Here is a 15272-nt window from a genome sequence, read left to right on the forward strand (position 1 = left end):
CTCGGTACTCGGTTATTTATCTCGGCTTATTCAATCCTTGGGAAAAGTACCAGGTAGCTATCATTCAACTTTGTACCACTATATGGGCTCAAGATGGCATAGGCATATAAATATTTTTATGGTACCCCAACCCACCCGCAGACGCCCCGATTCGAGAGATGGGTTGACGGGCAGGAAATTTTGAAAAGCACGCTTTGATAGCGTGAAATTTGCTGGAATGGAGGGTTCTGTCTCTGACTCCAGGCTATAAAGTTATGGGATGCCCAGTCAATGGAACCAAGCCAGCCTGACGGCGCTGGAGGCGTCATGAGCGTGCGACTTGGGCTTGGGTAGGTAGACAAGCATGATCGGTACCCTAGCCCGATTGTTGTTGCATGTGTGTTGGCAAGTTATAACTTGCGTAGTCAACGTGGACAAATGCCCTATCAACAATAGGGACCGATTCAAGAACATATTGGAGACTCTCGCTAGTTTTCCCCCATCCTTGTCAGCGGCAGCACAGTCGGCCGAAAGTCACAGAACCTAGGCGAAAATGGCACGGGGTCAGAGGCAGGAGGCTTGAGAAAGGCGCATATCTTACCTCAGGTCGTGGCTGTCTTTAAGTGAAGTACTAGCGTCGAGAACAATATCGACCTGCGCCTGGCGGTCAGCGATTGCATGTCTTTTCAAACTACATGGCCTCACGTACCTCGACATTCAGCTTATCGCCTGCATGGTAGGCCTGTAATCCTTGAATTTTTTTAATGGTTTTAGCAAACCGCATGGTCAAGTAGAGCACTTCAAGGATTAGCTGGGCGTCACGTCAAGCGGGTGGATGTGGAAGCAACTCACGTATGTTCCTTTGATCTGCGGTGGCAGAGAAGCCAGAAAGGTGTCGGATGTGCTCCGAAGATGTCTGGGACCAGTTAAATATGACGACGAGGGAGAGCAGCAGTCCTCCCAAGGCATCCAGCCACCAGATTCTGGCGTAAAACCCGACTAGAATATGATATGGCAAGTATAAGCATTATACCGCCAATACATGAGGCGGGAGCAGATGGTAAGACAAACCTAAGGGAAAGGCGATGGAGCCAGCATTGAAGATGACGTCTGCAGCAAAAGAGTCAGAGGATGGATGGCATGGAATGTTCCCTGGCGATTCGGACGGGTAGTGCATACCGGTGCTTGCATCGGAAGCTCTGAGGTGATGCGGTTAGCGCTGTTTCACAGAAGGGCAAGGAGTTCACTTACAGAGCCTGGACACTTGAATTCTTAACCAGGCGGCACCAAAGCCAGCACAGTCCTTTGATGAAAATGGTGCCAAGCATAATGGCGATGGCTGGTGCGCCGCTATTACTTGTATATCAGCACAACTTCATAACACGTTCCGCTCAAGAAAACAAGAAGAAAAAGAAGAAGAAAACTCAGGGGAAAATAAAAGGGGGGAGGGGAAAATGCTTCTCGGCAAAGGCAGAGACAGACGGTAATATAAACTCACAGTTCAATTATCTCACGATCTGGTGAGGCAAGGCGCTGGATTGCTTGGAGAGCTACCTGAACAAAGGAGGTTATCATGATGACGGAGAATACGAGCACACCCAGCGGCTCTAGTCTGCGGCGGCCAATGGGATAGCGGTATTGGTCCTGTCGGCTGATCAGCCAAGTGGTGATCCAGACAATGGCGGTGGAGAGGAAGTCCAGAAGAGCGTCGACCAGACTGGCTAGCACCGACACGGAAGGGACGGAGACGACGACGGCGAGTTTCCCGGCCAGGAGGATGGCATTGGCAGCAAAGTTAACATTAATAGCGAGCGTGACTATGGGGGCGTCACTGTCGACTTGGTCATCCTCGAGCCAGGGGATTTCGGGCTTGGGGGTGTTTTCTGTGCCGGGTTCGCCGTCACGCCCGTAGTCGTCGCCGCCGTTGTTGTCGTCGTCATCAACGTCGCCGTAATGTGTCCGGCTAAATAACGGAGTGGTCTCGGTAGGCCGGTAGATATCCTTGGGAGTCCGTCTGATCTTCCGTGGGTTGTTCACAACTGCCGGCGAAGTAGTGGTGGCATCCTCGAGGGGCAGTAGGGCGGTAGCTTCCAAGGACGAAAAAGGCGGCTTAGACTTGGGAGGCGGCGGCGATGCCTCTTCAAGGATGGTGGAAGGGACCTCGACACCGCGGAATGCCGAGGCTGGCATGTTGTTGTACTCGTTGAGCAGGTCATGAGGCAGAGATGAGTCGAGCAGCTTGTCAATATAGAGGTACTGCTGAATGAGGTAGTTGACACGCTCGTGATACTTGCGGCTAGCATCGCATGCGAGGTGAGCAGAGCATGGCAGAGGGCTGGAGAAGGGAGACAAACATACATGGGGGGCTTCATGGAAGCCAGCTGGTCCTCGGTTTTCCAGTAGCGCTCCCACCGATACCTGGGATTGCTGTTCCCGATTAGGCGCATGCTGCGCATGTGAGGGCCGTTGAGGATGGCGCTGAGGCGGCGCTCGCTGGGGCGGGGATGGTCATCCAAGCTGCAGCGGTCGCCGCCGAGGCCCGTCTCTTCGTCGTCGCGTGTGAGCGAGAGCGACAGCGAGTTGTGCGGCGCGGCGACGGAGCGGCTCCCGATGAGCGACGCCAGTGCGCCGGGCTTTGGCAGAAGCGGAGGCTCATCCTGTAGCAGGAGAAACGAGCTGCGCCGGAAGGGCCCCGGCGAGCGCGAAAAGGACGACGGCGAACTCATTGCGCGTCCGCTCGCTCGTTCGCTTGTACGCGGTTCCGAGCCAACAACCCACGACTCTAACTACTGTCTCGCAATCTCGCAGTCTCGTAGTCTCGTAGTCTCGTTGTTGTTTCGATGCCGGCCGGCCGACCGTTTGTCTGTCCGTCTGTCTGCCCGTCTGTCTACCTATCCGTCCGTCCGTCCGTCCGTCCGTCCGTCCGTCTGCCTGTCAGTCCGTCCGTCTGCCTGTCTGTTTGGCTTCGTTCAGTTTGGTTTGGTTTGGTTTGGTTTGGTTTGGTTTGGTTTGGTTTGGTTTGATTTGGTTTGGTTCGGTTCGGTTCGGTTCGGTTCGGTTTAGTTGGGTTTCGTTCGCTTCTTCTTTCTCTCCCCACTTCTCGACTGTTTTTCACCTTACCTAGAAGTCCACGAGCTATTGATTGGTAGGTACAGCAAACCAACGATACACACCCAACCAAAAGTAAACTACCTAATTAAGGTCAATTAGGTGAAGTGCGCCGTTGAAATAAAACCGTCGTGCCTTCGGCTTCGGGTGATGGACGAGTCAGAGCTGACACGGCGCGATTCAGCCCAGCAGGTCAACCAACTACAGCTACCTTACCTACCCGAGGTACCCTACATTATCTGTACCTCTGATGTCCCGTTTAGATACCTAGTAATTACCCCTATGTGCTTAGTTGACGTGAATAGCAAGTTTCCCCTTCGTCTACCCCATTTATACCTGCCTTGGCGTACAAGCTTCATCCGTTCCTGTGTCTTCGCTCTCTTGGTTAAGGTACCTAGCGCTGCCGGCACCTCCTCAGGCCTTATCCACATCCATGCTTCTAACTGGCGTTGCAGTGGGTAACGAGTGACGGGCATACCCGAGTCTCCGTGTTCCAGAATGCTGACGAGGAGGGGCTGGGGTGGTTGTGGCGGCGGTGACGGCGGTGACGGCGGAGGCGGCGGCGGCGGCGGCGGCGGGTGGCGGCGGGCTGCCTTCAACCGTTCCAACCCCAAAACCCCCTGGAATCTCGAACTAGCCAACTGCCAACCAAGACGCCCATGGATGTATCCGCAGCATCTTTTTCCTCCCACCTCCAGTTATCCATGTTAAAGTTTCAGGCACCGGGTTTTGTTGGCACCGAACCCCGCCGGGGGGGAGAAGGATGTCCCACGGAAATCTGCCTCAGCATCCCACCTCCCCTTTCTAGGTGGGTCGTATTTCGTGCAGCGAAGGTGAAGCCGCTGACGCCATTGAGCATTGTTGTTGGTTGCTTGTGGAGGGGTTCATTGCATACAGCATACATACCACCTCAGTATTGCATCCAGAACTTCCACCTCGCTGCCGGCATCACACCCATAGTCGGTTCAAATGCTGCAGAGGGAACTGCTATAGATGCAGTATATACATGCTAATTATAAGGTATGTATTCGTGAATATTCCTGGACTTTGCAACGGCGGGTTTTACGCTGACACCAAGAGCCTCAAGCCGAGAGGGTTGGACAACACGGACTGTGTATACACATACATTGATTGGATGCAACCATTGTAATCCGAGGTGGTGTCTTTTCAATGTAACTGGTACCTTATATATATTCCGTTAGTACAGATAATCTAGATGTTTACATTCTCCTTTGATCTTTTCCTGAACGTCCTAGCTCGTGCCAATGAACAGCTAAGCAGGCAAGTTATTACATATTGCATACATGTTCGACCTGGTTGCCGCGACATGTGATGTGACGGGGCCATCATCCCAAGCTCTACTATTCCAATAGGGCCGACCGATTCAGTTGAAGCTTTTGGGGCGCAGGGTTGCCTTGGCCACTGCAACTGTTGTCTAGTTAGCCCGCAGAGGCCTTCAGTGTTCCAGGCAGGTGGACTTTGAGGTATCGCATCCATTTGTTACCTACCTACCTTACCTGCTTCCATGGTGCCTTGAAGGTATTTATGTTTTCACCAGAGCATGAAACACTAATCCGTTCGCCACAGTAACTGAGGTGCCTCGAGTACCTAGTGAGCAGAAAGAAGGCTCGGGGCTTGCGCGCCAGTGCTTGGTAACCAGAGGCGACATGACATAGGGCAGCATGCGCCTTCGGAAAACGGTATTGATGTTCTCCACCCAAGTTTAAAACATCACATGCCACCGGCGCACCTCAGGCGGGTCACGGTCAGTCGATGTCGTGGATATCGTCGAGTCAGCCCGATTTAGGTTGCTCTGGGCAGAGATGGATGCACGAATTTTTAGGTTGCACGAGGGTCACGTTGGTAGCATGCTGTCTAAAGCGCCGTTTTACACATGAATAGGTAGGTTCCATTGCCATGCACTGCCACCAAGAGACGGGAGTTGTCCTCGCATTGCCTTGCCTTGAAGGAGCAGCCCGCCCAGATCCTGCGCCAAGTTCGGGTTTGTATTTGATTGGCACCGAATATGCCACCCAGGAGGAGGCGCATGGAAGCTACCCGCCAAGCTAACAAACATCTTTGCATTCGGCCTTTTGGGGGTTTGCCAGCTATGGATACTGCCCTGACTGTATTGGACCCGAATCTGAGACCTGTGATGGAGTACGGAGTACGGATCATAAAGAAGCCAGGCGGGCGGACTATCTCAGGTTCCTATTATTGCCAATTTAGGCTTCCTGTATCTTAGCTATGACACAAAGCTTGGACAGATTTGACAGATACTATGACAGACAGGCCGATGAGTCTCGGGGAGATATCAGGAAAGGCCTACTAGGATACGTACTAGGTTTAGAGGTGTCCTCCGTTTCTGAGTTCCGGGTCCAACAAACAAATTCATTGGGGTAAATCTGTTTCCCGGCGATCCCGGCGATCTATCGGGGCTGGTCGCGCTCAGGTCCTTCACCCGGGACGCTGTCCGCAATGCGAAGACAACACGGACCTAGGCTTCAGGCCTTTCAGGTCATCGTGCGTCAGTCCTGCATGCTGATTGAACACATTTCATCCTGCACACGCTGTACACATAGGTAGCTCGAAATTATGCGGCTTCGCGGCTTGCCCAGCGCCCTCTGTTAGCAGAATCAGGTCTGCAGCAACAGGGGATGATGAGCAGGGGCGCTGGGGCGCTCGCCAACAGGAAGGCGCTATTCCCGCCATCATCCTCGCCATTGTCAGTAGCGCCTCGAGTCTCCCCACTTCACTTTCGTAATGCTGGCCAAGCCGAGCCTGGAAATAAAAATAATTCTCTGCCAACCCGCCTCTTTCCCCCCTTCCTGAAATCCAGTCTCGTTACGTGTTGTTCCTCCGTCACGCCTCCATTTTGCGTCCCAGTCTCGAAACTTGCCCCTCTCGTCGCCAATCATTTGACGCATCTGTTGCCGGTAGTTTGACCTTTCTTCTTGATAATTTCTCTATTGTTTAGAAGCCATTGCATTCTTTTTCCTCCTTTTTTTTTTGTCTTGTCACAACTCCCGTCCTTGGGAACTCCGACGAGCCCTTGCGCCAAATTCCCCAGATCCGGACCCATTCAGGTTTCAAATCTTCAGAATCACTCATTCTCGCCCGGCCATCACAACCCGTCCCGGCAGATATTGTTTACTCCATTCACACAAACCTCGTGTGTCCAAACAAGGCTCCTCCGTGCTTTGTAGCTTTGTCGAGCCGATTTTCTCCGCCTCGTAAGTGCGACAAGCCTTTTTTGGTTCATGAACGGGCCGCCTTGCAACAGGCCCCCCCTTCTTTTTTTTTACCATCTTTCGCCAATTGGGTGTGGGGGTGCCTTTTTTCAGTTCTCTTATTACTTGGTGCGAGGCCTCACGAGACATCCCCTTTTCTGTTTTGACGGGCTGTCTCGTGTCACTTGGGGTGGGCGAATTCACGGGCACCAGAAACTCTTGCGATGCTGTTGCTACCTACCCTTTTCTCTTCCGCTTGAGATTTCCTGTGCCTCTTTTCCCCAGTCGCCTGACGTCGCTGTGGGACCTGTCTTCTAACTTTGACCGCCCAGATATGCAGCTGGCCGTCGTGTCTCATTCAAGGAATATTCGCACTTGAAGGTAGCAGCGGCAATAGGGCAGGGCCCCACGTCGCCCTCTTATTTCCCAACTCTAGCACGAAAACAAAGGAGCCGCACCTTTTTCTGACGGACGGCCGACGCGTTTGACGGGGCATCTTCGCAGTTCGGACGATCCGATCTAGACTTTCATATGCCTAGATTTCCAGCCGCATTCTCCAGGCGGAAGTCAACCGCCGACAATCTTGATAATGCCCAAGCGAATGAACCGTCCTTTCGCGTACTGGAACGTCCCGACGTGGCGGGAGGGAAATCTTTTGATGGGGCTGTGAGACTTACGACAAAGACACATACCTTCCCGAAGACGAATGTCCCGCCAAGAACCAATAGGCCAGCCCTCAATATCAAGGACAACATCTTTGCGGATCTCAAATCAAACCGGTATGTAAATGGACTCTTTTTGGATGATGTCTGCCCTACAAGTATCCCTGACCAGTGGTATCTCGGTGCATCGGTCACGCGCGCGACGGGTGGTTGCTGTTGGGGAACCAGTTCGCTAATTGCTGCTTAAAGCGGAAGCGGATCTTCAAATACGACCAAAACCACATTAACCGACAACTCATCGCGTCACAGCAACACTTCGACAACCCCGTCTTCGGCTGACTTGGGTGGGCAGGAGGAGTGGCGAAACATACAAAAAAGGGGGGGACCAACGGAAATGCCCCTTCCGCCGATTCCTCCAATTCCAAAATCATCTTCGAACGGATTTTTGAGGGCCGCTGGTCGAACGTTCTCGTTTGGGGGGCAAAAGAAAAATTTACCGCCCGTACCTGTAGCGGAAGATTCGCGACCATCAAGCCCTATTGCTCCAGAGGCTCAACAAACACCTGCTCCTGGGCGTTCGAGAGCCACGACCTCGTCAACAGCAACGACTGTCACACCACCCAGGGTAGATGGTGACTTCGATCTCGATTTAGGTGGTGATTTTGGCAAGATGCTTCTCGGAAACGACAAAAGGGCCAGTGTTTTGACCCTAAAGAATGATCAAAATGGAAGGCAAGCCGTAGGCGCCCGGAACTTGACCACCACACGGTTGAGTCAACCTTCTCCTATTCAGATTGACAAGACGACAAAGGTCGAGCCCTCGCCATATTCCTGGAGTAGTCATCATTCCAACGAGCAACTACTTGTCCCGGCAAGCCCTTCGGATTCGCCACCAACGCATGAGGGCATACCTCCGCCTGTTCCTCGCCATTCTTCACCTTTGGCTGGGAAGCTGCTCGGGCCAAGTGCATCGCCAGAAGGGTTTCTCAATAAGCCATTCCCGGGACGTCAGTCTCCCAACATTGAGCATGGGGGGGGAAACGACGAGGAAGCGAAACTACTCAGAGATTCTTTGTCCACTGTGACACGATTTATGAGTGGGGCGAGCTCGGCTGGTGTAGCGGCAACTTCATCCACCTCTAGATATCGAAGGAATGGGGATTTCACGACTGCAACCACCACAGATGTCTCAAAAGACGAAGACGAAGGCTTATTTGACTCGAGCCAAATATATTCCCTCAAGTCTGCAAGCCGCTATACGCTTCGGAAGTCGGCCTCTCCACAGAATACCAAGGTGATGACGCCAGCCCAGTTTGAGAGGTATAGGGAAGATAGGGAGCGTCAAGACAAAGAGCGTCAATTTGACACTGCAAGCAATACTAGGGGAAACGAGGAAGACGAGGATGACAATTACGAAGACGACGAGGACGATTTGGAGAAAGCCAAGCAACAGGCAAAGCAAAGGCGAAAGCAAGAAGCCCACATGTCTGTGTACAGGCAGCAGATGATGAAGGTGACTGGGGAGTCTGCGAATCCATCACAGTCTCGCCCAAGTCTCCAGATATCGTTTAGCACTCCTAATCTACCCAACTTGAACCCGGGGATCAGTCCTGTGGCCAACCCATCCGATGTCTCTGACGAAGATGAGGAGGTACCTTTGGCTATTCTCGCTGCACATGGGTTCCCTGGCAAAAACCGCCCACCAACCCGCCTGAGCACCATGATGTCCAATCCGAACCTTCGTGCCAGTCAGCAACCTAGCTATCAACGGCCAGGGTCGGCAGTTGGTGAAGCCTCGGGGCAAACGAACCTGCGCCTTCCTGCCTTTGCTCGGAACCTGCCCCAGGATCCTTTCCTTGGCGCTGGTCTTGTCCGGAACACTGTACGAGAAAGCTTTGCTCTTGGCGGTGGATCGACAACTTCCGGCCAACCCGGCACACCTGTCCCTCCAGGCGGCTTAGTCGGCGTTATCGCTAGTGAGGAACGTTCTCGGGCGATGAGGCGAGGCAGCCCGCATATCGATACCCAGAACCCAGTATCAGCAGCAACGCCCGGTTTTGATCCGATTGCTGGCATCCCCCCTCATATGTTGTATCAGGGCAATCCTGGTCCTATGATGGCCACTTCTGGCGACCAGGCTCAGATGCAAATGACACAGCAGATGCAACAGATGCAGCAATTTATGCAGATGCAGATGCAGTTCATGCAAATGATGGCGAACCAGAACGGAAATGCCCAAAATTTTCAGATGGCCGCACAGCCAATGTCGAATATGGGCTCACCTGGCGGCTTTCCTGGCATGGGGGGCATGCCGCCAACGTTGGGAATACCGGAAATTCCTGGGATGGGAGGGCCTGAAATGCGACACTCTTTCATGGGCCATGATTCGATGCTTGATTTGCCTTCAGCTCGGGGCGATGCACAAATGCGCACCATGAGCATGGTTCAGCCGAGCTCAGCCTCGTGGATCCAACCTATGCAGAATTCCGGCTTCGCTCCGTCGATTCGCATCCATGGCGCCGGCTACGCGCCATCAATTGCTCCATCTGAACGTAGCAATGTGGGCCTCCCGGGTCGTTACCGACCAGTGTCTCAGGCCCCTCCGCCGCAACCTGTCGGTTTTGCGCATTTGCGTAAGGTCTCAACCATGTCTGGCGCCTTGCAACCCGGAATTTCGGTTTCCAAATCTGGCAACACCTCAGACGACGATGACGAAGAAGGATGGGAGGCCATGAAGGCCAAACGTGAAAAGAAAAAGTCAATGTGGAGGACGAAGAAAAACATCGGTAGCGAGATAAGCGCACTCATTAGTTAGCGTGGCGTTGGCTGCCATAAGAGGTCATTGTTTATGGGATCGATGGCTGGATAATCGACCGATTTATTTGGATGGGAACTCCTGCCTCTCCTAGGGGTCTACTCATTGGATAGAACAGCGAACTACCAGAATACTGTATATTTATGTTTGTTCGGGGACTGGAGTCGAGAGTGCTAAAGAGGGGTAAGATGGCCTGGATTGGTGTGTAGGAACGATTTACGATAGATATGGCACCGCCGACGCAGTAATTTAATAATAGTAAGATATTTATTTATTCATTTGTTTAGGGGCAGACTGTTCCCTCTCGTGGGGGACTTCCTAGAGAGCCGTTAGTGAGGCTCTAGGTCGAGACAGGAGCGACCAAGAAAGGCGAAGGCGATTATTTCTGTATAGAATGAGTACTTCGTAAAGAGGCTCGAAGCGGATCTAGCCTAGATGCTAGATGGTGTGTGATTTCTCTCCTAATCGATTCTACCAGCAGCCCAACTCTTCCGCTTCACTGCCATTTCGACGGCTGCGAGACCCCAGTCTTCGCCGTGGTTGTGGCTTCCATCGAGAATGCCAGCTCTGGCCCTTGCCTGATCGTCGTTCAGCACAGTAAGAACGCCAAAAATGACGGGTACGCCCGTGTCCAAAGACACACGCATCAGACCCTGGGATACGCTTTCGGAGATATATTCGAAGTGCATCGTTTCCCCCTTGATCAGCACACCAATAGCAATTAAGGCATCGAAAGGGCCCGTTGAAGCCCCCGCAGCGGGGAGGGGCGTCAGGTCTGTAGTTGAGCTGCCCAACAGGTCGCCCGCTGTGCTGCCACTACCGGCCGACGAGGACTGCACCTGCGAGGCCGAATAGAGACTGTTTGTCGGCCCATGGGTCAGCGTTTGGCGCTCAGGAGCTCCGTCGTCGCACCAGTAGCAACGGGGGAGGAGGGGTCCAAAGGGGGCAGACAGGCGCACCGTTGGACCGCGATTGGCAGTTCCCAGGAACCGGGAACCGTCTGCACCACGATATTTGCTTCTGAAACTCCGGACTCGAGCAGCTTGGCCTTGGTACCCGCTAGAAGAGGTTCAATGATGGTCTCGTTCCAGCGCGCATGGACAATACCAATTCGCAGGCCGCTGCCATCGTGCTGCTGCGGAATGGGGCCTTTATTGTGCATAGCTAGGTAGGTATGGGGGCGTCACTCCAAAGCCGTTCTGTAGCGAGTAAAGTGGGTTAGAAGCTTTCGGAATATCCGTACCTTCTATTAGTTTAATGGGGGGGGGAAGGATCCAGGTAGGTTCTCGGAAGGCATCCAGGGAAGGGTTGGAGATCTTACTAGTTATAGTCCAGTAGTAAACTGTGATATTATCGAGGGGCAGCTTTGATCTGCCGCCCAGCTTGATCATCTGGGGTCTTAGCGCTGCGAAATGTTTCCAGTTTACGGATACTTTACTTATTACGCACTGACGGATACTGCACCTTAGACAACCCGATATTCGGAGTTTACCAGGACCCTCCCGTTCTAGGGGTTTAGAGTAATAATCCGGCAAGAAAGCAGAACCCGCAGATACGCAGGGGTCTACTTGTATTCGATGACATACGGAGTACCATATGTATCATGTGTATTACCCATACAAGTAAGGATATACCGAAGGTACGGTAAGTTACTTTGGTAAGGTGTGTGGTAATTACATGACACGTCGAGCTTGAGTGAGTTGTCGACTTCCTTGTCGCACTTGCCCTTAATTCTCCAGACTCGCCTCATCACCCCATCGTGACTTCCACCCTGCATTTGCTTCAGATAGCAAGACCCCATTTACGTCCTGTGCACCTCCCTATCCTAGTGAGATAGGCAGAAAACCACGACTCTTCCCACATCATGCCTGCAACTCCATGGTTTCTCCACTGGTGTCCTAGCTTTGTGAGTTAGGCCGTTCATCTTGTCTCGTCGTCATCCATAAGGTATTCAGTATTGGGTATTCTCCCATCAGACACATTTATCGAGATATATGTCCTACATCTTCAATCTTTGATCTGTCATCTTCAATCTAGGAGCTGTCGGGTACCGGACGCCTACACAGTCATTCTGCGGGCTTGAGGTTACTAGCATGCCCATCTCACCTCTTCCGGAGGCCACGACCCGCCTGTTGGGTTCATCTCTCGTCATTTCAACCCCTGTGCACCTTGTCAAGGAGCTATTAGACAATGCTATAGACTCTGGAGCAACCTTTATTCAGGTGCTTATGTCCTCAAACGCTATTGACAGGCTTGAGGTCAGAGATAACGGCCATGGCATCCATCCGGACGACTTTGATGCTCTCGGCCGTCCGGGGCATACCAGCAAGCTCCTGTCATTTGATCAACTCGAACAACTCGGTGGCACAAGCCTTGGATTCCGCGGAGCAGCATTAGCAAGTGCTAGTGCTATGGCAGAAGTCTCGGTGACCACGAGGACATCAGCTGAGAAAGTTGCAACAACCCTCCGCCTCGGCGGTCGCAAAGGGGTCCAGAGACAGGAGCTCACGCCCGCCCCAGTCGGTACCACTGTCTGTGTCACTAACCTATTTTCCCGATCTCCCGTGCGGTCAAGAGCCGCTGCAAGGGATTCTGTAAAGAATCTGATGAATATAAAGAGGCTTCTTCAGTCCTACGCTCTTGCAAGGTACCAGATTAAGCTACAGCTCAAGGTATTACAGAGCTCTATTCCGATATGGTCTTACGCTCCTATACCCAACTCCGACGCCAGAGGGTCCGTCCTCCAACTTTTCGGAATAGATCTAGCATCTCAGTGTGTATCCCAGGTCTCTATCCAAACTGGGCAGGATGCTCAGCTCGCCAATACCAGCCGTGGTCACTGTCCCACGTCCCGAGATATCAATGACCCAATATTCGAGGCGGTTCTACCTAAACCTTGGGCCGACCCTCTGAAAATTTCGAAGGGAGCGTTCTTTTCGGTAGACTCGCGCCCCCTCTCCTCTACTCGAGGGACGGCTAAAAAACTCCTATCAATTTTTCGTTCGTATCTCGGCCGCTCCATCCGATTTCCAGACAACAACACGACATTACGAGACCCATTTATTCGCTTGAACATAGTGTGCGCACCAGGCAGCTATGATGTCAACGTTGAACCCTCAAAGGATGATGTGTTGTTCAACGATGAGCAGCGTATCATCGACCGATTTGAACACTTTCTCACGTTGATATATATGGCTCCTAGGGCTGCCCCTAACACTCAGCCTCCTAAACATTCGAGGCAACTAATTACTAACGTTATTGGGGCCGAACCTCCCCATGGCCCCAATAATAGTCCACCCCTTCAGGTAGAGCACCTTTCCATCGTCGAGATTAATCAGGGGGTGCTAAACGTGTTACAGCCATCGATGGACACGTGGATCGTCGATATGTCCCCAAGCTTCGATCGGCCAAGTGACGACAAGAGCGAAAAAGAAAATCATCATCCCCCCCCCACATTAACTAGCCAACCTACAGCAGACATTACTTCAAGTGTCTCCGAAGTTAACATTTCTGACCATCTGATGGAAGGGTTGAATCCCTGGTCGATTGCCAAGTTAGCCGCGCCTCGCCGACGTGATGGGCCAAATAGCAGCGAATATCTCAGACAGACTCGAATTGTGCCTCGAGTGCCAGATTCCGAAACTCTATGTCCCGATGACGCTAACAATGCATACACTTCAGCAAGACCAGCACGTCTCAGTCTCGGTCTCCCATGGCGACAGCAGCATCCCGCAGCTTCACCGACATCGAGCAACTCAATATGTGTGGTTGGCCGAAGCACATACCAGAAGGCGGCCAGAGGTTTGACAACCGTCTCAAATGGGGGCAGTTCCCGAGATCGAGAACGCATCAACCCAAAATTTCGAAACCCTCTACAATCATCTTCCGGCAAAGCACGACAGGCCCGAACACACCAGGACAGCGTAAATATATACCCTATCTGCGAAAAGACCTCTGGTGAGCTCGCCGAGACTCGGACCTCGTTCAGTGGTGGCAATGCGCGAAGAAGGCATGATGAGGCACTCTGGGACCATCACCCCCAAACATCGGAGGCTCTGAGATTTAATGCCTCCATCGAAGATTCAGTAGCAATACGTCGTCACGATATCGAACGACTTAGAAACTTTCCGGACAAGATTCCACGCACAAATTTCGAATTCGGACGGGAATCTACGCAGGCGCCGTCTCGCCAGGGACTTCACTCGTGTGACAGATCGGAAAATATAGTCCCAGGTGTGTGTGTCATGGCAACACAGACTAGCCTACCGAGAATTGATTCCGAAGTTCCTCGCCAACCGGATCTCCCCACCCGTGATTCGAGGGCGTACTTGATTAGGAAGCAAAAGTCCATGGAAAATGACCCTGAGAAGAGGTCGGGACGTGTGATGACAGATTCACTACCGCTCGAAACAACACCAAATAGTCACCAGACGCAAACCCTGGCCCTGACGATAAATATCGTTTCGTGTAATCTGGGGAGGTGGCTCGTGAGTGCATCACAATTTGACAATTACGTGAGGCATGGGACGTCAGAACATGGCTTCAAAATCGGAGGAAGTGTGTTTGATATAAAAATGATGGAGTCCCGGCTGCTGAATCTTCTGGCTCTTCGGAACGAGGCCTGAAGTGGTCTTCAAGCATCCTCGTCTCCTCACGACCTCGGCCGTGTTGCTTCTGTTCTAATTTCTGCAACAGAAGATATGGAAAGAAAGCGGCTATAATAAGTCATGAGGATCAACAGATTTGCACAAGATCTTGCCGAGCTGTTGACGTCTGGAGGGCAGCGAGAGTTGGCAAGCTAAATCGCTCAGCTATGAAAACACATGAGGTACCTTCCTTAGCTTACATACCATAGTTATCGGATAACAAGAACAACTCTATAGACTTGCCATTCTCATCGACCGAATGCATTTACTACATTATCTATTAGGGCGACGGTCTGTTAGAAGGGTCTTCACGGGTCAAAGTCCTATGCTCTAGATAGATTCCCGTTTTTAAAAGATATTTTATGTTACTAATATGACGGGATGCTTGAGTGTTGGTATGTCACTGAAGAGCGTGAAATGAAAAGGGGTTCGTTAAGAGAAACGTTGGCTACCAAACTCAGACTATGGACGGCGAAATACGGATTTTCTTTTACTGAGATAGCGACCATAACCGTGGCTCTCGCACTTCGTTATAAACCGATAAAAATTGCAGTAGGGATGAATACGAGACTCTCGCATCGCCTGCGCGAAGGTAAAAAGCACAGCCCCTCTGCGGCCCCTGCGGCGTCCAGAGAAGATCCAATGTCTGCGCCTGTGAGCTTGCCAATTTCTGATTTCTAGTGTATAACAGAGAAGCAAAGGCAAATACAGCCTATCTCCCGAGTACACCTAACTATCCGAGTCCCTTGTACTTAGTAGGCAGTTGCTCGATTGTGTCGACTTATGACTTTCGTTGCTGGTGTCGAGTGAGTAAAGGTCAAGCTGTTCCACC

At 52.1% G+C, this 15272-nt stretch overlaps 5 protein-coding genes across 5 annotated transcripts; 3 read left to right on the plus strand and 2 right to left on the minus strand.

Annotated features, from left to right (window-relative positions):
- Positions 1-28: 28 nt before the first annotated feature.
- B0T26DRAFT_13267 (uncharacterized protein) lies at positions 29-3011 on the minus strand. Its single transcript, XM_060433362.1, has 8 exons — positions 2338-3011; positions 1478-2275; positions 1231-1329; positions 1051-1178; positions 832-978; positions 689-777; positions 581-633; positions 29-467 (listed from the first exon to the last, which is right to left on the minus strand). Exons 1-8 carry the CDS (start codon positions 2703-2705, stop codon positions 356-358), a joined length of 1794 nt encoding a protein of 597 aa, XP_060302221.1. The 5' UTR covers positions 2706-3011; the 3' UTR covers positions 29-355.
- A 593-nt stretch (positions 3012-3604) lies between these two features.
- Positions 3605-4298, plus strand: B0T26DRAFT_683805 (uncharacterized protein). The gene is made up of 2 exons (XM_060440820.1): positions 3605-4107; positions 4175-4298. Exon 1 carries the CDS (start codon positions 3747-3749, stop codon positions 4098-4100), a length of 354 nt encoding a protein of 117 aa, XP_060302222.1. The 5' UTR covers positions 3605-3746; the 3' UTR covers positions 4101-4107; positions 4175-4298.
- A 2550-nt stretch (positions 4299-6848) lies between these two features.
- Positions 6849-9794, plus strand: B0T26DRAFT_736294 (uncharacterized protein; the record flags this gene model as incomplete). Its single annotated transcript, XM_060443315.1, has 2 exons — positions 6849-7096; positions 7229-9794. 2 exons carry the CDS (start codon positions 6849-6851, stop codon positions 9792-9794), a joined length of 2814 nt encoding a protein of 937 aa, XP_060302223.1.
- Positions 9795-10069: 275 nt separating this feature from the next.
- B0T26DRAFT_683816 (6,7-dimethyl-8-ribityllumazine synthase) lies at positions 10070-11209 on the minus strand. The gene is made up of 3 exons (XM_060440821.1): positions 11116-11209; positions 10754-10993; positions 10070-10652 (listed from the first exon to the last, which is right to left on the minus strand). Exons 2-3 carry the CDS (start codon positions 10954-10956, stop codon positions 10256-10258), a joined length of 600 nt encoding a protein of 199 aa, XP_060302224.1. The 5' UTR covers positions 10957-10993; positions 11116-11209; the 3' UTR covers positions 10070-10255.
- A 1021-nt stretch (positions 11210-12230) lies between these two features.
- B0T26DRAFT_683819 (uncharacterized protein) lies at positions 12231-14811 on the plus strand. Its single transcript, XM_060440822.1, has 2 exons — positions 12231-13099; positions 13154-14811. The coding sequence occupies exons 1-2, from the start codon at positions 12401-12403 to the stop codon at positions 14417-14419; spliced, it is 1965 nt and encodes a 654-aa protein (XP_060302225.1). The 5' UTR covers positions 12231-12400; the 3' UTR covers positions 14420-14811.
- The last annotated feature ends 461 nt before the right edge of the window (positions 14812-15272 follow it).

This window comes from Lasiosphaeria miniovina, assembly GCF_030549165.1.
Source record: "Lasiosphaeria miniovina strain SMH2392-1A chromosome Unknown B0T26scaffold_1, whole genome shotgun sequence".
NCBI classification, from domain to species: domain Eukaryota; kingdom Fungi; phylum Ascomycota; class Sordariomycetes; order Sordariales; family Lasiosphaeriaceae; genus Lasiosphaeria; species Lasiosphaeria miniovina.

What these genes read in the sequence shown, in the direction of transcription:
- B0T26DRAFT_683819 (XM_060440822.1), top strand. Translation starts at nt 12,401, where the DNA reads ATGAATATAAAGAGGCTTCTTCAGTCCTACGCTCTTGCAAGGTACCAG. An exon ending in ATAATAGTCCACCCCTTCAG is followed by an intron (nt 13,100 to 13,153) that starts GTAGAGCACCTT and finishes AACGTGTTACAG; the next exon opens with CCATCGATGGACACGTGGAT.
- B0T26DRAFT_683816 (XM_060440821.1), bottom strand. Translation starts at nt 10,956, where the DNA reads ATGCACAATAAAGGCCCCATTCCGCAGCAGCACGATGGCAGCGGCCTG. An exon ending in CTGCCAATCGCGGTCCAACG is followed by an intron (nt 10,653 to 10,753) that starts GTGCGCCTGTCT and finishes GCCGACAAACAG; the next exon opens with TCTCTATTCGGCCTCGCAGG.
- B0T26DRAFT_13267 (XM_060433362.1), bottom strand. Translation starts at nt 2,705, where the DNA reads ATGAGTTCGCCGTCGTCCTTTTCGCGCTCGCCGGGGCCCTTCCGGCGC. An exon ending in CGCAGATCAAAGGAACATAC is followed by an intron (nt 778 to 831) that starts GTGAGTTGCTTC and finishes TAATCCTTGAAG; the next exon opens with TGCTCTACTTGACCATGCGG. An exon ending in GCGATAAGCTGAATGTCGAG is followed by an intron (nt 634 to 688) that starts GTACGTGAGGCC and finishes CGCCAGGCGCAG; the next exon opens with GTCGATATTGTTCTCGACGC.
- B0T26DRAFT_683805 (XM_060440820.1), top strand. Translation starts at nt 3,747, where the DNA reads ATGGATGTATCCGCAGCATCTTTTTCCTCCCACCTCCAGTTATCCATG.